The sequence below is a fragment of the Schistocerca nitens genome, chromosome 4 (genome assembly GCF_023898315.1).
Source record: "Schistocerca nitens isolate TAMUIC-IGC-003100 chromosome 4, iqSchNite1.1, whole genome shotgun sequence".
Taxonomy (NCBI): Eukaryota; Metazoa; Arthropoda; class Insecta; order Orthoptera; family Acrididae; genus Schistocerca; species Schistocerca nitens.
In genome coordinates, this window is record NC_064617.1 from 547,904,289 (window position 1) to 547,929,660 (window position 25,372).

At 40.2% G+C, this 25,372-nt stretch overlaps 1 protein-coding gene across 4 annotated transcripts in view; it reads right to left on the reverse strand.

Annotated features, from left to right (window-relative positions):
* LOC126253005 (copine-8-like) overlaps positions 1-25,372 on the reverse strand; it is a 263,721-nt gene that overhangs the window by 111,884 nt on the left and 126,465 nt on the right. For all 4 annotated transcript variants that reach the window (XM_049954056.1, XM_049954053.1, XM_049954054.1 and 1 more), the window contains exon 7: positions 21,538-21,673. In XM_049954056.1, coding sequence (XP_049810013.1) covers positions 21,538-21,673 — 136 coding nt within the window. The remainder of the gene's footprint in view (positions 1-21,537; positions 21,674-25,372) is intronic.

Consider the following 25,372-nt stretch of genomic DNA (forward strand, 5'->3'; position numbering starts at 1 on the left):
CTGCTAAAAAGGAGCACTCCTCTTGTGAATCAGTACCACCCAGGACTGGATCAGTTGAATCACATTCTCCACCATGGTTTTGAATATCTCTCATTATGCCCTGAAATGAGAAACATCATCTCCACGTCTCCTATAGTGGTATTCTGCAACCCACTCAACTATGCGATATCCTTGTGCATCCCTATTCCACCCCTGCTCCAAACCCTGTGCCTTATGGCTCATATCCCTGCAATAGACCTATACGCACGGCCTGTCTCTTACATCCTCCATCTACCACCTACTCCAGTCCTGTCACAGGAAACTCCTAGCCCATCAAAGGCAGGGCCACCTATGAATGGAGCCATGTGCTCTACCAACTTAGCTGAAACCACTGTGCTGCATTCTACTCGAGCAAGACAACTAGCAAGTTGTCTGTCCGCATGTACAGCTACCGCCCAATTGTTAGACCACTAAAATGCTGAGCATGTTGCCCAACATGATGTGCTTGACTGGCCGCTTCACTTCCTGTGCCCTTGGGTTCTTCCTACCAACACCAGCTTCTCTGAACTGCACAGGTGGGAATTCTCCCTGTAACAATACCTTTGTTCCCGTAATCCCCTTGCCCTCAATCTTTATTAGTCCCTGTCTTCCACTTGCCTCTCCGCTCTGGTACTCCTATCTTTTCAACACACCTATGTAGTTCTTTCCCCTTCTCTACCCCCCCCCCCCCCCCCCGCCCTCCCCCTTGCACAGCCAACCAATGCTGCACCTAGCAGCCCTCTCCAATCTCAATTATGTCCCTGAATGCTCCCACAGACAGCACTACATCTTCCCCCAACCCCTACTCTGCGCTCTCTCTCTCTCTCTCTCTCTCTCTCTCTCTCTCTCTCTGGCCCCTGCCTCTTCCGTACGTCATGCCCAGAGATGACAATGGCTGCCTATGGGTAGAGTTGTGTTTGTGTGAGTGTGTGAGAGTTTTCTGTTTCTGATGAAGTACTATGTCTGAAGGCTGAATATTTCTAGAATTCTTTTTCATATTTCCGGAAACCCCCGCCCCATGAACCATCGACCTTGCCGTTGGTGGGGAGGCTTGTGTGCCTCAACGACACAGATAGCCGTACCGTAGGTGCAACCGCAACGGAGGGGTATCTGTTGAGACGCCAGAGAAACGTGTGGTTCCTGAAGAAGGGCAGCAGCCTTTTCAGTAGTTGCAGGGCCAAAAGTCTGGATGATTGACTGATCTGGCCTTGTAATACTAACCAAAATGGTCTTGCTGTGCCGGTACTGCGAACGGCTGAAAGCAAGGGGAAACTACAACCATGGTTTTTCCCGAGGGCATGCATATTTACTGTATGGTCAAATGATGATGGCGTCCTCTTGGGTAAAATATTTCGGAGGTAAAATAGTCCCCCATTCGGATCTCCGGGCGGGGACTACTCAGGAGGACATAGTTATCAGGAGAAAGAAAACTGGCGTTCAACGGATTGGAGCGTGGATTGTCAGATCCCTTAATCGGGCAGGTAGGTTAGAAAATTTAAAAAGGGACTGGATAGGTTAAAGTTAGATATAGTGGGAATTAGTGAAGTTCAGTGGCAATATGAACAAGACTTTTGGTCAGGTGAATACAGGGTTATAAATACAAAATCAAGTAGGGGTAACACAGGAGTTGGTTTAATAATGAACAAAAAAATAGGAGTGCGGGTAAGCTACTACAAACAGCATAGTGAACTCATTATTGTGGCCAAGATAGACATGAAGCCCACGCCTACTACAGTAGTACAAGTTTATATGCCAACTAGCTCTGCAGATGATGAAGAAATTGATGAAATGTATGATGAGATAAAAGAAATTATTCAGGTAGTGAAGGGAGATGAAAATTTAATAGTCATGGGTGACTGGCATTCGACAATAGGAATAGGAAGAGAAGGAAACGTAGTAGGTGAATATGGATTGGGGCTAAGAAATGAAAGAGGAAGCCGCCTGGTAGAATTTTGCACAGAGAATAACTTAATCATAGCTAACACTTGGTTCAAGAATCATGAAAGAAGGTTATATACATGGAAGAACCCTGGAGATACTAGAAGGTTTCAGATAGATTATATAATGGTAAGACGGAGATTTAGGAACCAGGTTTTAAATTGTAAGACATTTCCAGGGGCAGATGTGGACTCTGACTACAATCTATTGGTTATGAACTGTAGATTAAAACTGAAGAAACTGCAAAAAGGTGGGAATTTAAGGAGATGGGACCTGGATAAACTGAAAGAACCAGAGGTTGTACAGAGTTTCAGGGAGAGCATAAGGGAACAATTGACAGGAATGGGAGAAAGAAATACAGTAGAAGAAGAATGGGTAGCTTTGAGGAATGACATAGTGAAGGCAGCAGGGGATCAAGTAAGTAAAAAGACAAGGGCTAGTAGTATTCCTTGGGTAATAGAAGAGATACTGAATTTAATTGATGAAAAGAGAAAATACAAAAATGCAGTACGTGAAGCAGGCAAAAAGGAATACAAACGTCTCAGAAATGAGATCAACGGGAAGTGAAAATGGCTAAGCAGGGATGACTAGAGGACAAATGTAAGGATGTAGAGGCTTATCTCAGGAGGGATAAGATAGATACTGCCTACAGGAAAATTAAAGACACCTTTGGAGAAAAGAGAACCACTTGCATGAATATCAAGAGCTCAGATGGAAACCCAGTTCTAAGCAAAGAAGGGAAAGCAGAAAGGTAGAAGGAGTATATAGAGGGTCTATACAGGGGCGATATTCTTGAGGACAATATTATGGAAATGGAAGAGGATGTAGATGAAGATGCATTGGGAGATATGATACTGCGTAAAGAGTTTGACAAAGCACTGAAAGACCTGTCGAAACAAGGCCCCGGGAGTAGACAACATTCCATTAGAACTACTGACAGCCTTGGGAGAGCCGGTCCTGATAAAACTCTACCATCTGGTGAGCAAGATGTATGAGACAGGCGAAATTCCCTCAGACTTCAAGAAGTATATAATAATTCCAATCCCAAAGAAAGTAGGTGTTCGACAGATGTGAAAATTACTGAACTATCAGTGTAATAAGTCACAGCTGCAAAATACTAATGCGAATTCTTTACAGACAAATGGAAAAACTGGTAGAAGCCGACCTCGGGGAAGATCAGTTTGGATTCCGTAGAAATGTTGGAACACGTGAGGCAATACTGACCCTACATCTTGTCTTAGAAGCTAGATTAAGGAAAGGCAAACCCATGTTTCTAGCATTTGTAGACTTAGAGAAAGCTTTTGACAATGTTGACTAGAATACTCTCTTTCAAATTCTGAAGGTGGCAGGGGTAAAATACAGGGAGCGAAAGGCTATTCACAATTTGTACAGAAACCAGAGGGCAGTTATAAGAGTCGAGGGACATGAAAGGGAAGCAGCAGTTGGGAAGAGTGTGAGACAGGGCTGTAGCCTCTCCCCGATGCTATTCAATCTGTATATTGAGCAAGCAGTAGAGGAAACAAAAGAAAAGTTCGGAGTAGGTATTAAAATCCATGGAGAAGAAATAAAAACTTTGAGGTTTGCCGATGACATTGTAATTCTGTCAGAAACAGCAAAGGACTTGGAAGAGCAGTTGAACGGAATGGACAGTGTCTTGAAAGGAGGATATAAGATGAACATCAACAAAAGCAAAACGAGGATAATGGAATGTAGTCAAATTACATCGGGTGATGCTGAGGGGATTAGATTAGGAAATGAGACACTTAAAGTAGTAAAGGAGTTTTGCTATTTAGGGAGTAAAATAACTGATGATGGTCGAAGTAGAGAGGATATAAAACGTAGACTGGCAATGGCAAGGAAATCATTTCTGAAGAAGAGAAATTTGTTAACATCGAGTATTGATTTAAGTGTTAGGAAGTCGTTTCTGAAAGTATTTGTATGGAGTGTAGCCATGTATGGAAGTGAAATATGGACGATAAATAGTTTAGACAAGAAGAGAATAGAAGCTTTCGAAATGTAGTGCTACAGAAGAATGCTGAAGATTAGATGGGTAGATCACATAACTAATGAGGAGGTATTGAATAGAATTGGGGAGAAGAGGAGTTTATGGCACAACTTGACTAGAAGAAGGGATCACCAATTTAGTAGTGGAGGGCAGCTTGGAGGGTAAAAATCATAGAGGGAGACCAAGGGATCAATACACTAAGCAGATTCAGAAGGATGTAGGCTGCAGTAGGTACTGGGAGATGAAGAAGCTTGCACAGGATAGAGTAGCATGGAGAGCTGCATTAAACCAGTCTCAGACTGAAGACCACAACAACAACACTTCCTGGCTGCAACTCAATGCCTCTTCTACATAGTGAGTAGAAAACTGCCCTTTCCATACAGTTGTTATTCCATCCTGAACCTTCCGTTGTTTGATTATAACCAGATAAGCTGTTTCAAGCAACAGATACTGTAAACAGTTCTTATGTGCATATACATGCTCACCAAAAATGTAATTTCAGAAAAAACGTGAGCATAGAATAACCAAACAGAGAAATGGCTTAATAAATGTGGAGTGTGCGCTACAAGGAAAAAATACTTCATGTCAAAAAATGTCACAAATGTCAATAAAATATTTTTTGAGAATTGAGTGAGATCAGTGTTGATCCAAATAAGTGTAATATAGCCATGAATTCTCTCACAATGAACTTGTTGGATTAAATGTTCTTGATACAATTTTCACATACATTTTCTATGAAAATCTGAGCTTTTGACAATATTATCCACTGTCTCTGCTGGGAAAGCAACTGACTGTAGAAGTAATGGAATTGCACAGATGTAACTGATGTTTACTTTATTCCTAGTGAATGTTGCAGTAGTTACATGGAACAGTCTATTTGAGCTGTTTCTTGGCAAAGTATTGAATGTAAATGGCACATCAAATACAGAAATCCAGAAAAATCTGTTACTGCCAACCAGAGTCTTACAAATAAGCACAAATTACTTTTTGTCCCCACATCAAACCACTGGAACTCAAACATAAATGAGGCAGTGGAAATTAGATTGTGTATCAATAAGTTTAAGAGAGAGAAGGATTTACACTCAGTAGTGCACTAAAGTGGGCATGTGATACCAAGAGACTGCATGGGAGTATGTATTGTACATTATTATGAAGATAAAGCTGTTGCAATTGATGTTTCACTGTTGAAACCACTGTAATCTCTGGTTGCAATGAGCACTATTGATGATGTGGAATGAGAAGAAGACTACAGAAGATTGCAAGATAGCACTAATTGTTCCTATATTCAAGAAAGGAAATAGGAAGGATTGTAGAAACTACAAAGGAGTCACATTGATACCACACTGTGCCAAAGTATATGAAAAGACCCTGAAGAGCAGAATCCGAACAAGGCTCGAGAACACATTGAGAGAGAAACAGCATGGCTTCAGCTCTGGGAGGTCAACTGTCGACCTTATATTTGCAGTGAGGCAGTTCCAGGAGCACCACTATGAATGTGAAGAAAACCTTGTGATGGCCTTTCTCAATATAGAAAAGGCATTTGAGAGCATCTGTAGAAGAAAGGTATAGGAAGCATGAGAAAGAAGGGAGTGGGTAAAGAGACAACAAGCAGAGTGGAGGAGATATACACAGGGCAGTGCATTGTCACCTCTTCTCCACATTATGGTTTTGGGTGAGAAAAATATTAAGGTGTCAGAAAAAGCTGGAGAAGACAAGCTGAAAGCAATGGTGTTTGCAGATGACTTTATGATCCACGGAAACAGGGAGGAGGAGATTCAGGAACAGCTGGTGGCTTGGGAAAAAACAATGAAGGCTTGGGAAGAAACTATGAGACAGTTTGGAATTACATCTAATGTCAAAACTAGAAATAAAGATAGACCAACTAGCAGAATAAGGACTGGAAGTGAACAACTGAAGAAGGTTGAAAGTACTAAGTATTTGGTTGGCTGGTTGGTTTAAAGGCGGGAGAAGGGACCAAACTACGAGGTCATCGGTCCCTTGTTCCTTATAAAACAATGCCACAAGGGTGAGAATAAAATGGACAAAACATACAACACAAAACGAAAAGAAAGGAAAAGCCACAGGAACGAAGGGAAGGCAATGAATACTAAAAGGAACAAATGAGGACAAGAAAACAACAGAGACGCTAAAAACGGAAGGTAGTAAAACATGAAATCAGATTACAGTGGTTGACCAAACACGAGAATAAAAAGGGAAAGCCAGCCACTCTGCAACACATTAAAACCTCCACACTAAAAGCGCTAGGGTGGAGGACATGGACAAAGGACATGCGCTAAAACCTACATAGAAGTATAAAATCCACTCTCATGGATAAAATGTAAAACTAAAGCTGCTGTGGAGGCATTGTCGCCCAACACCAAAGGCAGGGTGCTTGGAAAGTTAAAAGTCTGCCGCAGAGTGGCTAAAAGTGGGCAGTCCAGCAAGAGGTGGGCGACTGTCATTTGGGAGCCACAGCGACACTGAGGTGAGTCCTCGCGATGTAGTAGGTAACCATGTGTTAGCCATGTATGGCCAATGCGCAGCCGGCAGAGGACAACTGATTCCCTGTGAGAGGCCTGCATGGAAGACTTCCACACATTCATAGTCTCCTTAATGACACACAGTTTGTTGTGCGTGCTGTTATGCCATTCCGTATCCCAAAGCCGGAAAACCCTGCGGTGTAAGACAGAGCGCAGGTCATCTTCGGAGATGCCTATTTCCAGAAGTGTTTTCCGCATCACCTGTTTGGCCAGCCTGTTGGCAAGTTCGTTGCCGGGGATTCCGACGTGTCCTGAGGTCCACATAAACACCACGGAATGACCGGACTGTTCCAGGGCATAGATGGACTCCTGAATGGACGCTACCAGAGGGTGGCGAGAGTAGCACTGGTCGATAGCTTGTAGGCTACTCAATGAGTCAGTACACAGGAGAAATGACTCGCCAGGGCATGAGTGGATGTACTCAAGAGCATGAGATATGGCTGCCAGCTCTGCAGTGGAAACACTACAGCCAACTGGCAAGGAGTGCTGCTCAATATGTTCTCCATGAACATATGCGAAGCCTACATGACCATCAGCCATTGAGCTGTCGTTGTAAACCACCTCAGAGCGCTGGAACATGTCAAGAATCGAGAGGAACTGACAGCGGAGAGCGGCGGGGTTAACAGAGTCCTTAGGACCATGTAAAAGGTCCAGACGAAGCTGCAGCCAGGGCGTACACCATGGAGGCATATGTAAACGGACCGCATGCAGAGGTGGTAAAGGGAAGGACTCCAGTTTTGAGAGAAGGGACTGCATGCGAACCACAATCGTTAGCCCTGATTTGGGCCGCTGATGCGGGAGATGGACTGCCGCGGGCAGGAAAAGGAGATGGTAATTCGTATGCTCAGGGGAACTATGAATGTGTGCTGCGTAACTGGCGAGCAGTTGCGCACATCTGATTTGCAGTGGAGGGACACCAGCTTCCACCAGGATGCTGGTCACTGGACTCATCATAAAAGCTCCTGTTGCTAATCAAAACCCCACAGTGGTGCACAGGGTCGAGTAAATGCAATGCTGAAGGTGCTGCCAAACCATAAACCACACTCCCATAGTCAATTTTGGATTGGACAAGGACTCTGTAGAGCTGCAGCAGCGTATGGCGATCTGCACCCCAAATGGTGTTGCTCAAGCAATGGAAGACATTGAGGTGCTGCCAGCACTTCTGCTTAAGCTGATGAAGATGAGGGAGCCAAGTCAATTGAGTGTTGAAAACCAGTCCTAGGAATTGATATGTCTCCACTACAGTGAGTGGATCATCAATAAAATAAAGTGCGGGTTCCAGATGAACAGTACGACGCCGACAGAAGTACATGACATATGACTTTGCGGCTGAAAACTGGAAGCCGTCGGCTAGATCCCATGACTGCACTTTGTGGGTAGCACCCTGGAGGTGCCACTCAGCAACAACAGTACTGGAGCAGCAACACAAATGCAGAAGTCATCTGCATACAGAGAAGGTGAGACAGAGAGCCCAACAGCTGTTGCTAGACCGTTAATGGCCACTAAAAATAGAGAGACACTCAATACAGAGACCTGCGGGACTCCATTCTCCTGGATGTGGATGGAACTATGGGAGTCATCAACTTGGACATGGAAAGTACGAAGCGACAGGAAGTTTTGGATAAAAATCGGGAGTGGGCCCCGGAGACTCCACTCATACAATGTGGCAAGGATATGTTGTTGCCAAGGCGTGTCATATGCTTTACGTAAGTCAAAAAAGACAGCAATCAGGTGTTGCCATCTGGAAAAGGCTGTTCGGATGGCAGACTCGATGGACATAAGATTATCAGTGGTAGAGCGAACCTGACGGAAGCTGCCCTGACATGGAGCCAGCCAGCCACATGACTCCAGGACCCAGCCCAACCGCCGACATACCATACATTCCAGCAGCTTACAAAGAATGTTGGTGAGGCAGATGGGCCGACAGCTATCCATGTCAAGTGGGTTTTTACCAGGTTTGAGCACAAGAATGATGGTGCTCTCCCACCATTGTGATGGAAAGACGCCATCGCACCAGATCCGGTTGAAGATGATGAGAAGATGTCATTTTTTGTCACATGAGAGATGTTTAATCATCTGGCTGTGGATGCGATCAGGCCCAGGAGCTGTGACGGGGCAATGTGCAAGGGCACTGAGGAGCATTGTAGGATCCACTGCAGCGTGTAGTGAATGAGAGGACGTTTCCTTCCAGCCACCGTTTGAGTGTGCGAAAGGCTGGGGGGTAATTCTCCGATGTACAGGCTCGAGCAAAGTGCTCGACAATCATGTTTGCATTGGTACATAACTTGCCATTTATGGTAACACTGGGGTAAGCTTACCTTAGAGAACATGACCAAGAAATCAAATCTACCTTTATAGCATTTGTAGTATTACAGAAAGCTTTTGACAATGTTGACTGGGACACAATATTTGATATTCTGAAGGCAACTGTGATGAGATACAGGGAGTGAAAAGTTATCTACAACTTGTATAGAAACCAGAGTCTTAAAGAGTTGGGACATGAAAGGGAAAAAGTAATTGAGAAATGAGTGAGACTAAGTTGTAGTTTACTCCCACCATTATTCAATCAATACAGTAAACAAGCAATAAAGAAAATCAAGGAGAAATTTTGGGAAAAAGAACTTAAGTTTAGGAAAATAAGCAAAAACCTTACAATTTGGCAATAATGATGAAATTCTGTCAGAGATGGCAAATGACTTGAACAATATGTGAAAGGAATGGATAATGTCTTAAAAACATGTTAAATGTAAACAACAATAAAAGGTAACAGCAATAATACACAGGAGGCAAAAGAAGCACTGGAATGCTTGCATGAAATAGCTGCCAAAACAGGTCTGCAGGTATCTTACGAGAAGACACAATATATGGAACGACAGACCAACAATGTACACACCATGCATACTGTATATGGATCCGTAGAAAGAGTCGAAAAATTTAAGTATTCAGGGGAGTACATACAAATGGGAGGATCAAACAAGGCGGCTAACATGGAACGAACGAAGAAACTCCAGAAGGCATACAAACTCACATGGTCACATTATAATAAGAAAAGCATATCGAGGCAGGCCAAACTTAGGCACTACAAAACAGTTGTATTACCAGAAGCATTGTACGCGTCAGAAACAACCACAATTGGAGCATCAGGCATCATAGACACAGAAAAAATAGAACGCAAAATTCTCAGAAAAATATTTGGACCAATTCACAGAGATGGCATATGGATGAAGCGACCTACCAAAGAGCTGTACCAGCACACTGACAGACTAACAGACGCGATCAGAAAACGCAGATTAACTTTCTATGGGCACATACAGAGAATGGACAACAACCGACTTACAAAGAAAATTTTTGATGTAGTAAACAGCTCAAGCAAGAAAACAAATTGGTATCATGAAATAGACGAAGACTTAAGGCAGATAGGGATCAACAGGCAAATGATAGGAGACAGGAAATACTTCAGAAACAAAGTTAGGAGTGCAAAATTTATTGTAAAGGAGAGAAAGAAGACAGGAACATTATGGACAGAGCAAAGGAAACAGGAGCACAGCCAAAGGATGAAGAGATTTTGGGAAGAGAAGAGGAAGAAAGGAAAGAAGTGAAAATTGTGTCATCATGTGATTTTCGAGTTCAAACACTGTCCATAAGGGCAACAATGAAATGAATGAATGAATGAAGGGTAACAGAATATTGTCAAGTTAAATTATGCAGTACTGAGGGAATTATATTAGGAATTGAAACACTGCAAGTAGTCAACAAGTTTTACTATTTGAGGAGCAAAATAAATGATTACAGTTGAAGTAAAGAAATAAAATACAAACTGGCAACAGTAAAAGTAACAAAAAGATGCAAAAAGACAAATTCACTTGCACTGAATATAAATTTAAGTACTAATAAGTCCTTTCTGAAGGTTGGGGTTGATTTGGGGGAAGAGACCAAACAGCGAGGTCATCGGTCTCATCAGATTAGAGAAGGATGGGAAAGGAAGTCGGCCATGCCCTGTAAAAGAAACCATCTCAGCATTTGCCTGAAGCGATTTAGGGAAATTACGGAAAACCTAAGTCAGGATGGCCGGATGCGGGATCAAATCATTGTCCTCCCGAATGCAAGTCCAGTGTGCTAACCACTGTGCCACCTCGCTCGGTTTTTCTGAGGTATTTTTGTTGAGTGAGGCCTTGTACAGAAATGACATGTGAACAATAAACAGTTCAGACAAGAAGAAAATGGAAGCATTTGAAATGTGACACTGCAGAATTATGCTGAAGATCAAATGGGTAGACTGAGTACCAAATGAGGAGATAATGAATAAAATCGGGGTATGGGCGGAGAGGAATTATTGCACAGCATGAGCACAACAAGGGATTAGTTAATAGGAAACAGTCCTGAGGCTCCAAGGAAACATCAGTTTGGTAATGGAAGGAAGTGTGGGGGATAAAAAACGTAGGAGGAAGTGAAGAGATGAATACAGTAAGCAGGTTTAAATGGATGTAGAATGCAGTTGTTATACAGAAATGCTCAGGACAGACTAACATGGAGGCCTGCATCAAACCAGTCTTCTTACTGAAGAGGATGGTGACAACTTATATTTTATCATCATTGGTGATAACAACTGTCCAAGAAAAAACTATAAATTTGTTTTATAATTTGTGAGCACCGGACATGGAGAGTGAAGAAAAACTACTGTGAATAACTGTGATGGTATAAAATATCCTTGCATGGCCCATTTTTTCATTCTGAATTTCTTACTATCTTGATTAAATCTAATGGCCTCTGTGGCATTGCTAAGATATTATTTAGTATTCTACCACAGGTTGAACAAAGTGTTGTTTCTCAAGAACTGTGAGTACTGTGCCAAGTTCTTAGATTGGCACTACGACACCGACGACAATGCACTCTAGCTGGCGCTGTGCAGCTCTACGAGCGTCGCTCCAGATTCTACCCATTTGATTCCGAGTAGGCGACCAAGCAACATTGTTTCTAGTTCATAGTGGGCGAACTACTACAGATTTTGCCTGTGTAACTTTTGTGAGCTTTGATACATCCGGCTTTGCACCTACGTGCTGCTCAGTGCAAAGTTACGTATGTCACTGACTAATATTCTCTATTAAATGGCCTTTACAAATGTCTGCTTGTGTCTGTGTATATGCGGATGGATATGTGTGTGTGTGTGCGCGCGAGTGTATACCCGTCCTTTTTTCCCCTAAGGTAAGTCTTTCCGCTCCCGGGATTGGAATGACTCCTTACCCTCTCCCTTAAAACCCACTTCCTTTCATCTTTCCCTCTCCTTCCCTCTTTCCTGACGAAGCAACCGTTTGTTGCGAAAGCTAGAATTTTGTGTGTATGTTTGTGTTTGTTTGTGTGTCTATCGACCTGCCAGCGCTTTTGTTTGGTAAGTCTCATCACTTTCTTTCTTTTTAGATCTATTAAATGTACTGTTACATAAAAAGTTGTACCGAGAGTTTTACCTCACTTGCTCCTACTCGCTTCCTACAATCGGCCTACCCTTTAGTTTACAGGAGCAGACCCATGCGCCGCCTTCCAGGCGGGATACAAAAAGTACAGCTTACTCAAAATGTATCTCGGGTACAACTTAATTAAAATGTATCTCAGAACCTATGAATGACATGTAGTGTGTTATTTTATACTCATGGCTGAATTTTATAATTTTGTTTGTGAGCTACAAATGGCCTATTGCGCTATATCCACTTCCAAAGCAAACTACTTCTTTTGCCAGGTTAAAATCTATATTTTTTTCTATGCTGTTGATGATAGTGCACATAAATATCATACATACATTACATGGAAGAGCCTTATGGATATAGAGTAGTTTTTATCTCCCTTTATCTGAAATACAGCTATCATCACACTGTTCTAGTTTTCAAGGATTTTCTTCCTCCAAAGACATTTCGCAAGTGTTGTTGAAACTACCTTTTGTATTACTATTTCTACTGTAACACCATCCCCAGTGACCTTCACTTTCCGTATTTTGGATGGCTTGATACATCTCCTCTGGCATTAGTTCCGGAATCTCATTGTTTTCATTATTGTAGTGTCACTATCCAGTTTCAGTGAAATTAGTAAGAAGTGGTAACAAAGCTGTGTAAAGTACTGCAGTACAATTGCAGGCTGGTAGGCACAGTATGGCACAATGTGGGTCAGAATAACATGCACGCAAAAGCATTCTTTTTTGGGCTAACCAAGCTCAGCAAAAACTTGCACCAGGCAATAGTAATAGCTAAGTGGGTAGGATGATGTCACCACATCATGACAAGACACTTGTGAGCTAAGTGACTGGGGGCAGGTTTCAGTTAACAATGTGCCTCAGAGCCATAAAAATAAGTTTGAATTTTAAGGCAGATTCATTCCGAGTCCAGCAGCAACACCACCATCATGCCAGGGCATTGCCAGCTCCAGCCACGAGTTTGAGACCAGGTCGGGCCAGACATCGCCAGAACTGAGTTCCTTGCAGGAGTTGGTGAAACAGCACTGCTGAGTTGCAATTCACACCTGTCGCCATCAAACTCTTGCCAGAGTGCAGCGGGTCATGTCCCATGCACAGCTGTCTCCATGCACCACTGCAATAAAAGCGTGCAGAACTGAGTCGCCAGGAGTAAGCATTCCACAGAGACACGCTGCTGCAACAGAAGGAGCATGCTGCTGACATTATGTGCCATAGAACAGTTACTTGGCCTGCTAGGTTTCCAGATTTAAATCCTCTGGATTTTTTTTCTTTGGGGATGCCTTAACTCCAGAGGACATGCAGGAATGTATCGTGCTTGCTTGTAATTCTCTGCTGGCCGACAGTTGGCCTTTCGTTGACATCACAGGGTGTTTGTAACTGCAACTACTCAGCAGGACAGAAGCAAGCAAGCAGGACCATGAGCCAGCACCGGCGAGGGTCACCGCAGTGAGACTTGTTTGACTTATCTAGCTAATGATGCAGCATGTGTTTAAAATAGAATAAAGCATTTCTTTTGGTCCGCAATGTATCCACTGGGCTTTGCAGCCCATCACCACCACCCCTCGCCCTACTGGGTGCTGCTGCACTCAACATTATTAAGTGCATGTGTTTTTGACTCATGCTATAACCTATATAAATATTTTTAAATGTATAAGTACTTGTACAATTTTATCTCTGTTATCAGTTACTGTACCAGCAAATAATGGCTGTGCACTATCCGCAGTCACGCCATAGCTCAGTCACAAGCTTGCACCACTGACTTTATTTTACTTATTTTAATCTACATTTGCAATTTCTGGCCTTTTGGTTCTGTTAAGTTCTAGCATTGACTTATTTTTATCCTACATGAAAGAGTCTGTGATCAGTTGCAATTCAAAAGTGGATTAGTGCTGTTAAGTCATGTACAATTTCTGTTATCATTTCATAAAATATTGTCAATATTCCTTCTAGTTGCAACTGATTCTTGCAATGACCATTTTCTAATTATTTTCTTCTTGAAGTATATGTAACAAATAAATATGCTGTTCATTTCAGCAAACTATAGTATCAGACAATCTTTGTTATTAGTATATCATATTTGGAGCTCCACAATAAAGAACCTTATTTAGTTTTTGGTCATACTTCCGCATTAAAATCTCTATTATCAAAAGATATCTGCTGCCATTCATCAGCTTTCAGCTTCTGTAACTCTTTGTAGAGGTCTTCTACCTGTTCATCAGAAAGTGAGTATGTTGTTCATGGATCTGAATTATTATTGCCCTGAAATATCTTTTGTTTATTTTTAAAACAAGTCTTGCTATTCCGTCACAGATTCTTTCAATATCAGTAAATCGTTTATAATTTTTCTGTTTACTATAAATCCTAAACTAAAATTCCTCTATAGTAAAACGTGCCAATTTTAATTTCATCTAGTCTTAATTTTTGCCATGCTTCTGATAGCTGTACTATAACCCAGTTGTTCTTATTTAACTTCTCTTCCAACTCCACTGACCTTTTTAATTTTAAAATTCTTCAATTTATTGCCCCTAGACAAGGAGACGAAGAAACTGTGTTGCTAAGCCAATGCTTGGAGATGAACTCTGTCTTAGTTAGTTGGTTGGTTGTGTGTTCCGTTGAACAATCGGACGGTATGGTAGCCATTATGATGTGGAACGTGTCAAGTGCACAAGAAATGCACATACGAAAAAAGTTTTTTTAATATATATATATTACAGTACAGTGTTAAAGCTTAATATTTCTATTATTACCCAATTCCCTTAAAAGGCACAACATTCATATACTATATTTATAGATTTATTTATTCCTATGCAAGAATTCATCTATGATATGAAAGAAGTTGTCAAGGAGATATGATTTCAATTTATTTTTGAAGCTATTACTGCTGTCTGTCAGACACTTTATTTCATCTGGTAATTTGTCAAAAATTTTTATAGCAGCATATTTTACCCTTTCTGTGCCAAAGATAGGTTGAGTAAAGGATAGTGTAAGTCTTTCTTTATTCTGGTATTATGATCATGAATGTCACTGTTGTTGTTAAACTGGTCCATGTTATTGAGAACAAATTTCATTAGTGAGTAAATGTACTGTGAGGCTGTTGTAAGAATTCCCAATGTTTTAAAAAGATGCCTACAAGATGTACGGCTATGAGCCCCACACATTATTCTAACCAATTTCTATTGAGTAGTGAATACTTTTTGTCTAAGTAATGAGTTATCCCAAAATATTATTCCGTGTGACATAGTTTTGTTTTCACCCATACATGTTTCAGCAATTTTTGTGTTGAAAAGTGGAATTCCTCTCCAATTTTCTTAGCAAGCATGGAAATATGAAGAACTGCAACATTCATAACATAATTAAGATCATGCTATTGTCTATTTAGCCAAACTTTGCAATACGAAGTGCTGGTGTACAAGTAACTGACCATGTTATATCAATTGATGGCAATACCCGAGTTCCTCACTCCACCTGGGCTAGAAAAACTAAATCTAAGGAACACAATAGTCTCAATCCAGACCCAAATATTTCTAAATCTCAGAGATGGCAATCAGCACAACCTGTTCAAAGATATGAGTGGTGCTTGTTCTAAGACACCACTTACAATAAAGCAGCTGGGACATACACATGAATAACTGTGATGAAAGGAATAGAAGGGCATGGGGTGGGAAAGAGATAGGAAGGAAGTAAGGTCTTCGAAAAGAACGGGGCACTGCACGAATGCAATAGTGAGAGCTAAAGATTGGTGCCACATGGGGACTCGAACCCAGATACTCCAATTCTCTAGAATGGTTACTGACTTGGCCAGACCCAAATTACAAACTTCCCACTAGTACTTATCGACAGGGACCTGAAGTATACAGTTCATATTGTCGTTTAGCAGTGTTTCTGTCACTTGTAATGTGTTTACTACAGTGAATGGCAAACAATGTGTTACCGTGTTATTTGCAATGAGGACTGGTGAGCAGCCCATCCATATTGGTTGATCAATTTGTATTTGTCCTCCAGAAATCATGTCACCAAGGCTGTTACTTTATAGTACTAAAAAGTCACGCAGCATGAATGTCTGCACTGGATGTTGGGATATGCTTCTAATCATTAGTAGAGTCACCTTTCGCAAGTATATGTAACAGTCATTGCTATTAGCTGTGTGTGTGTGTGTGTGTGTGTGTGTGTGTGTGTGTGTGTGTGTGTGTGTGCGTGTGTACTTCACTGTGCATTATTTATACTTGTTTGTTAATTGGTATACCATCTTTAAGAAGAGTGGCGATGTGTCTAATTAGTATTTGCTTAATAAACAAACAATTACATATGAGAGCCACTGAAATGCAATGCCCAGAGTGATGTTTATGAGAATATCAACTTCTTAGATGAAATATTTGAACGGTTGAATAAGATTTTATCAGAACTGAAGTCAATATTGCTAAATCAACAATCACGTTTGCTACAAGAAAGAAGCCTTCTGTCAGACAGTATAATAATGTAATGACTAAATTAATAAGCAAACAAATGTGACAAATGAAAAAATTGAAGAATTGCCAGTACATTATTAAGTTACTGGAGGCAGGCACAAATTATTAACTAAATAAAACCGAATATAATCACTTTTTGAAAATATAATGTAAGTGGATAGATAAAAACACCTATTCCCCAAGTGGCGGCAGTGACATATAAAGGTATTGAAGTTTGCAAGCTTTTGGAGCCAGTGGGTCCTCTTTCTGGCAGAAGGGTTGAAGGGGAAGGAAGAGGAGTGAAGGAGGAGTACTGATGAGGTCTAGGAAATGGACTACAGTTTGGAAAAGTCGCCCGGGAGCCTGGGCCTGGAGAGACTTACGAGACAAGATTTAAAAACCTGAGAGCTTAAAGGTGGAAGATACTGTAATATGCAAGACAGAGATTGCTCCCAAAACTTCATGCATGAGTTAATAAGAGTGGAAAGCTAAGAGCACTGTATTTGACAGAAGTGGGAGGGGGGCAGTAAAAAGGTTGGGAGGGCAACAAAAAACTGTTCTAGGTGTGGTGGGCAAAATGTTGGATAGAATGGACCTCATTTTAGGGCATGATTTTAGGAAGCCATAACCTTGAAAGAGTAGCTGATTCATACAGTAAAGACCAGGATAATACTGAGTGACAAGTGGTGTACACCTAAACGTTTTTTTTTTTTTTTTTTTTTTTTGGGGATCAGCGGTACCAGGATTGGATATGATGGCCTGGGAAACCTGATTTCGAACTAGACTGGTGGCGTAATTACATCCACTGAAGGCTGAGGTCAGAATGGTTGTGTATTGCTGTAAAGAGTTTGCACCTGAACAAATATGTTTGCCTTGAATGCAAAGGCTGTTTGTTCAGATGCAGAATCTTTACAGCAATACACCACCACTCTCTCTTCACATACCTAATATGCAAGACAGAGATTGCTGCCAAAACTTCAAGCATGAGTTAATAAGGGTGCAAAGCTAAGAGCACTGTATGTGACAGAGGTGGGAGAGGGATAGCAAAAAGCAGACAGGTCCACTGGATGTAATTACCCCATCAGCCTAGTTCAAAGGCAGATTTCCCAGGCCATTACATCCAATCTTGATACTGCTGATCCCTCGAAAAAACAACTCAAGAGCACCCGCTTGTCACTCAATACTATCCAGCTATTTCAACAAAGCTGTGACTTCCTCAAATCATGCCCTGAAATGAGGTCCATTCTGTACGAGAGTTTGCCCACCACACCTAGAATAGCTTTTTGTCGCCCTCCCAATCTCCATAATATCCTTGTCAGACCCTATGCTCCTTCTGCAACCATCTCAATACTCTATGGCTCCTAGCCCTGAGACTGTCCCTGCTGTAAGACTTGCCCTATGCACCCTCCTACCACCACCTATACCAGCCCTGTACCTGGCAATTACATATTACCAAGGGTGAACCACCTGTGGAATGACACGTCATTTACCAGCTGTTATGGAAACAATGTTCAGCCTTTTACATCACCATGACTATCACCAAGTTATCAGTCAGGATGAATGGGCTTAGGCAGAGGGAGTATCCTGTGAACACACAATATCCTGTTGTACAGTATGCTTCACAACATGACAGTCATGACCTCAATGCCTGTTTCACCACACATGCTTATGGATTCTTCCCCCATACACTAGTTTCTCAGAACTGCACAGGTGGGAACTGTCACTACTTGGCCTTGGTTCTTGCCACCGACCTGGCTTTAATTTATGTTAATTCCTTTGGTCTCAGGATTTCTTCACAGTAACTATTCCTTTCTTTGCTCCCTTTTCGTTTTCTGTATCTTTCATTTCTGACCTGTCTATTTTTTGCTGCTTCCCTCCCATCTCGATAACGCACAAAGCACTTAGTGTTCTGCTCTCCTTAACTCATGCAGGATGTTTTGGCAGTAATTTCTGTCTTGCATATTACACTATCTTCCATCTTTAAGGTCTCACATTTTCAAATCTCATCCAGAGCAGTCCACAACAATCAGTCTTTCCTTCTCATCCTGACCGGCAAGTCTCCCCTGACCTGGTAGGTTCTGGGTGACTTTTCCAAACTTGACCCCTTTTCCTAGACCTCATGAGTTCTTTTCCTTCACCCCCTCCCCCCTTTCTTCCTATTCAACACTTCAGTTCCAAAAGCCTTCAAACTTTAGTACCTTCATATGCATGTTCTCCTGCCGCAAGTAGGTGAGTAGATTTTTTTCCCTATCCAGTTACATTATAACTAAATAACACACAACTCTCTCACAGTTACAGCTACACAAAGATACCTAAAATGTCTACTCAGCAAAATAACTGCTTGTTGTAGTACAGCAGACATACACCAAAAACTCAATAAACCCATTAAAACTAAAAACTGCGTAACAGTTTTCATGTGTTTTTACGTATCACATTCTGCCATGTGTTGTTATGTTGATGCATAAGTTTGTAACATCTTCTGTCTATTCGAAAGTTTCCACATCATACACACTCGACAATTAAGGAAGATACAAATTTATCGTAAATATCTTTCTACATTCTGACACTGAAAACCATAAACACAAGTTTAAAAAGCAGTTTCACATTGAAAGACAGAGCCGTGGAGTCTGCAGAAAAGAGAATAGAAAAGCTTGCGGAAGTGTGGATGATACACTACTGAACTTCTAATTAACATCTTTTGTTATGACAGTAGAGTGCAGATACATACTGTGTAATTCTTTGATGTGGTTTTCTCCAACTTTTCTTAATGAACTGTTGCTAAAAAAGGTTCTGGCACTGAATTTTAGCAGTGATTCTTATGTATACATATAGTATAACAATGTAACATCACTTCATGTGTACAGAGTGACTGATTCATTCTATACAAGATTTCCACAAAACACAAATGTCATATGACGACAGACCAAATACAGTTTATTATTTTAGTTACTGACTCATGAGTGTAAATCATTGTGCATCAACTATTTAAGATGACATACAATACTATTCCTCAATCTGAAATACCATTCAGCTCAAAATAACCCTTTCCAAAACGGTTAACCAATTCTTCTTATAGGAATTTACTGCCAAAATTATCTTTCCATATTGTAATAATGTGTTAGACCGCATCTCATTTCCCTTCCTTGTTCCTCAGTTGAAGTGAAGCAGTGGAATGTGTTAAAGGTATGTGCGTTTCCCAATGTGTAAGATTTTTTAAAACTGGCGAAATCCAATGTGTATTCACAACACTGACAGCAGCAAAATCAGTTCAAATAACAAATGTAACATAATAAGTAAACTTCTTGCAATTGTAATGCAGCTAGGCTGTAAACATGTACTACAAACTTCTGCATTAACATAACATTTCAGTAAAATTACAGCAAAATTTCATTTTATTTTGTGCTTCCCAGAGTGTACTTTCCCAAGATTCAAATGAAACAATATTGACAAAAATGTATATTATTTCATAAAACTGTTACTGTGGTCACCATTCAAGAAGGGAGATACCAACATATCATGAAACTGAACTTCCAGATGACACAAACTGTTTTTGGCAACAAGTATATAGCATATATCCCACAAAATTACAGTTAAATGGAAATTCTTTAGGAAAAGGACCATGTTTACGTCTCAAGACAACCACCTCCAGAGATGCAACTCAGTGCATTTAAACTACCATCTACAAAGCTCTAACAGCAACATCTTTAAGCTCTCTACAACATCAATAGCAGAAATAAATACTTTACCAAGGAGATGATCTCAATAAAGTTCCTCCTGTGAAGAAAAAAATGATCTTAGACCATTTGTGCACCACTGAGAAACAATAGTTAGTGTAAATTTATTAAAAAATGAAATGAAATGAAATTTAAGGAATACTTTACAGTACTAAATGTGACTCACCACTTGATGCTAACCTAATTTCACCGTGAAAGTAAAAAAGAAATGAGAGCAGAAATGTACAAGTGTCTGAAAACCATTTTATAATGGTATGAGTACATATGGATTTCTTCTTAAAGGTATCAAGAAATTTAAGCTATCAGCTGCAATCAATTTCATGCAAAGCAATATGCTGAGCTTTTAAATAGTTACAAATTGATAGCACTCATAAATACATGCATTAGAATAGCATGTACTACAGATCACCCAGGGAATACTTACAAGAGAACATACATTTTAAGGCAGAAAGTGTAATAACTATGCACAAGAAACCATATATGTGGAGGAAGGAAGCAACTGTGGGAAAGACGTGCACCAGGCCAAAAAAATGTCATTAATGAAGGAAAGAGATGACTGAGAGGCAGAATAAGAGGATGCATGAAAACAGTGAAAGGCTTTGAGGAAAGTATGAGACTTGTAAGAATATGCTAAACAAATAAAAATAGCAGCACTTAAATAAAACTCTATCAGAAAGATTGCTCCATCAAAAATAGTGGACGAAGCAGAGGTGTTGAATTGTAGTAAGAATGACAAACAGAAAATTGTACACATGAAACACATTCCCAAACAGGAAAAAATGTCAAAACACAAATATATTCACTATAATTCATTTTCTGTAGGTGAGTATGAAGCTTAATCTGCTTCATAAATGATAGTAACTGTTTTCTACCAGTACAATTCTAAAATTTGCTTTTTTCTATCAATACTGTTCTAACATTTGCTTGTATCATTAAACTTTACAACAGGTGTAATGTGAAGACACTAAAGGCAGTAATACAAACTTCAGATTTACAGTTTATACCATCACCTTCCTCCTTTTCTTCCTTATCAGTTGAAGAATATATAATATGCAGAGATCCTGTGCAAAGCATAAAAACTGTTTCATGCTTACATTTCTGAAATATCCTTTTTAAGTGATATTAAATCTTTTCTCAAGTAAATTATTAAATAAGTCTTCTTGGACATTATAACATGTGGCATTACAACAGAATCTATGACAACAAGAACTTCATATTATTTATACTTCTTCAAATCAGATATTCTTGTTGTGTTTTTATTTGGAGGCCATATATGTTATGCACTTTCCAAAAAACACAATCTGAGCGTTCTATGTAGCATGAGATTAAACCACATGGGAACATTATTTCTCATTCCCACTCTAGAACAAGGCAACAATTTACTCAGCTGTATTCTTACCTGTGAAATCTATGGCTATAGTGCAATTCAGCTGTGTACCTCCTTCTTTTACATAATCAAGGAAAGAGTAGACTTTTTTGTATTCATAACGGAGAAGCCTCACCTCTCCAGAATGTTGGTATGACTGGTTTTTTGCCTGAGGAACGAGAAAGAATAAAGAATTGCATTACTTCTTAATTGCTACACAATACTGGAGATTCCTCTAGGACTCTGAAAGCTGAGGTAATTTCATATTTCCAATTTATTTATTTATTTATTTGTTTGTTTACAGGTACAATGGTGTAGTTCGCCATTATTAGGCCCTTCTTTAAGACGGGCAACTCCACAGGTGCCAATATTTACTGGCCAGTCTGTCTCCTCATATCATTTCTCAAAAATTTTGAGAAGTTAATTTACTCAAAGGTTGTAAGTCACCTCTGAAGTAATGGGACACTTAGCGACGTGTAGTAATTTCTAAAGAGCTACTCTAAACATTCATAATGAAAATTCTAAACAACTGTAAACAAAAGAATAGCAGCAATACAGAAGTCTTTGTACTTACAGATTACATTCTTTGCTATTAGAGATAATAAATGTTTATGGAATATTTGATTCAGCACATACTTGGTTAAGTTACCATAAAAAAGTATGCAGAAATTTACATTAAGATTGTCAAGTCTATCACAGAGAGATCCACAGAAAATGCTAAAAAAGACATCTCTCTAGGAGAATATCATTGTCATTCCTTGTTTCGACACAAGGCAAGGATCCAGGTTCGAATCCTGGCCTGGCATGTAGTTTCAGCCTTAAATAAGTTTCAGAATATTTATTTATTGCCAGTCAGAATCACAAGTTCAGATTCTTTTGGTCATTACCAATTTGCAAATCTTTAACATATTGCAGCGTGTCAGCAACTGTGAAATGTACAACAATTAAACAATTTTTTCAGCCTTCAGTTGCAACTGAAGGCTGAAAAAATTGTTTAATTGTTGTAATTACCAATTTGGTTTATTTAATACACCATATTCAGATCTACAACAGTCTAATATAACATATGTACAATATGCTAAATGATTAGGTCTACTGCTGTCATACTGGAGGATCTAAATATGGTTTGCTAAATATACTGAAAACAGTAGCCACCAAAAAAATTCATGTCTGTTTTTACACAAGGCTAATACTTTGATTTTAAATTATCCAATTTTACATTTTTCGCAATTCTACGCCATTAATTCATAGCCCATGTGAAAAACTCATAAGATCAATGCTAAAATTCCTTGGTTTTATGTTTCTTCCTAGTAAAATTTACTTGCTTCTACGTTCTTATACTGCAGTGTTATGGTTTTTAAGCCTGGACCCCACGAACATGTAAAATAGTAGTTTCATTGTAAATATTATGCTGAAATTACAATAGGCATTCCACAGAGTATGATTATGGCCGAACTACTGTGTTTGATTCACTGGTTTTGGCTACGGAGGGAAAACTAGTCTTTACACATGATGCAAATACTGGTGTTCACAATATGATGAAAAGGATAGTTGCTACTTACAGTAAAGATGGCACATTGAGATGCAGACAGGCATGAAGAAATGACTGTTGCATATAGGCTTTCAGCGAATCTGTTCTTCAGAAAAGAAAAACCCACACATTAACACAACCAAGTGTAATCCCCCCTCCCCCTCCCCCCCTCTTCTCTCTCTCTCTCTCTCTCTCTCTCTCTCTCTCTCTCACACACACACACACACACACACACACACACACACATTCACTACCTCCAGCTGCTCCAGCCGGAGTGCAACTGAAACATATTGAATGGGGGCAATGATCTGGAATGGGGCAGGGGAGGGGGAGGGATAGTAGGGTATGATTGGGGGAAGAGGAATCAGCACTGATCAGCACTGCCGGGTGGAGCATGCAGGGCTGAAGGTGGCAGAACATGGCTGCCAGGATCAGTGCTGTGAGGCTACAGGGAGGGAGAAGGGAGGAAAAATAGGTAGCAGAAGGTGAAATACCATTGGATGCACTGGTAGAGAGCACAATAAGTGTGAGGAGAGCCACTTTTTTCCTCTACTTTCCTGTGTTTCTTCATCAGCTTTCAAACGGCACACATACAAAGCCACACTGTATCAACAGTCTTGTCCATGTACAACACACAGCTACCTAACCCTGCAGATTGTTGGTATAGTATCTTGTACCTCAAATTCTTCCTGCTGATAATTGTAATCATTCCTGCACACAAAATCATCCTGGTCTCAACCTACTGTGACCTACTGTCACTCTTCTCTCCACCCAACTGTTTCCGTCCCCTCTGTCCTCTTCCGCACACCCTCATTGTGTGCTGCTCTCTGCCAGTGCACCCAATGGTCTTTCCCTCTTCTCTGCTCCTCTCCTGCTCTCTGTTTTTCCCTTCTCTCCCTCAGCCACAACCTCCTGCTGATGTGTCATGTCCTGCCACCTCCAGTCCATCCGCCAGGGAGCACTGATTCCTCCTTCATCCAACTGTACCCTGCTATCCCTCCCCCTTACCCACACCCATTCTAGATTGTTGCTCCTATTGAACATGTTTTAGTTGCAATATGGCCAGAGATAGTTGCCATGTGTGTCATGTGTGTGAGGTGTGCTTGCTTATATGTACATTTTCTTTTCTGAAGAAGGCTTCGGCTAAAAGCTTACACGTAACAGTAGTTTCGTCATGCCTGTCTGCAACTCAGTGTGTCATCTTTACAGTGAGTAGCAACCTATTCTTTCATACTATTGTTGATATTTGAACCTGTACTTTCCATTGTTTAAATACGTGTGTCAAATTGAATAAAAATGTGAAAGCAGGAAAAACACTAAACACGTTTCTGTGAAAGTTAATAGCATATTTTGGAAAATTGATCTGGCTTCATTAATTCATTTATCATTTTTCGTAGATACCATCAACGAGGAGAACATTTAGGGATCTGGAACGAGTTAACGTACGTATTAACAAAAGATGAGGAACTCACAGAAACCTACTCCATGTACTGTACTAACAGCAAAATATTACTATAGTGATTAGTGTTATTCATGCTCATGATGGCTAAATTTAATCAAGTCAATTAGGAAGAAAGCTACTACTTTGAAGAAAGCTGCTGCCTCCTCAGTTTCGCTGTGCAGCTGCCATTTATCTGTTATTCATAGCTTAATATTAATTGACCACAATGGTGTTGTTCTACCTTATTTACAGTACATTACTACTTGTCATGCAACTCTACAATGAACAGTCCTATTTGCCATGCAGCTAACAAAACTTTTCATTTGCTTCGATATTCAGATAATTTTTATTAAGAGTGGCTAATGGGTATGTTTATAACTTTCTTTTGAACTGGCAGGGATTCCAAATTTCTTGCTTTGTGTTAAATGGAAGCTTGCTGAACACCTTCACATCAGAGCATGTAACTCCATTCTCAACCCTAGGCAATGAACAAAGTTTACATGAACATTATTTCTGTTTCTTATATTTAACTGTGTAAATCACAATTCAGTTGAAACTAATTTTATTATTAGCAGCAAAAACTGTAACTGACTAAACAAATTGTGAAACAACTGTAAGAATTCCAAGTTCATTAAAAACATACAAAACGTGTAGTTCTTTTCTTTACACTATGCTCTTATTGCTTACTTCTGCTGAATAAACAATCTGGACAACAAGGAGATAAAATATGCAAAAACAAGCATACAATTTGTCCTTACGCCAACATAACATGAGAGATGCATTTGTGGGTATAAACACACTGATCTGAGCTTCTTTACCGATTTATCGAAGTACTGACTCCATTTTAATTTGTTATGTAGCTGGACACCTAGGAATCCCAGACACTGCATGTCATT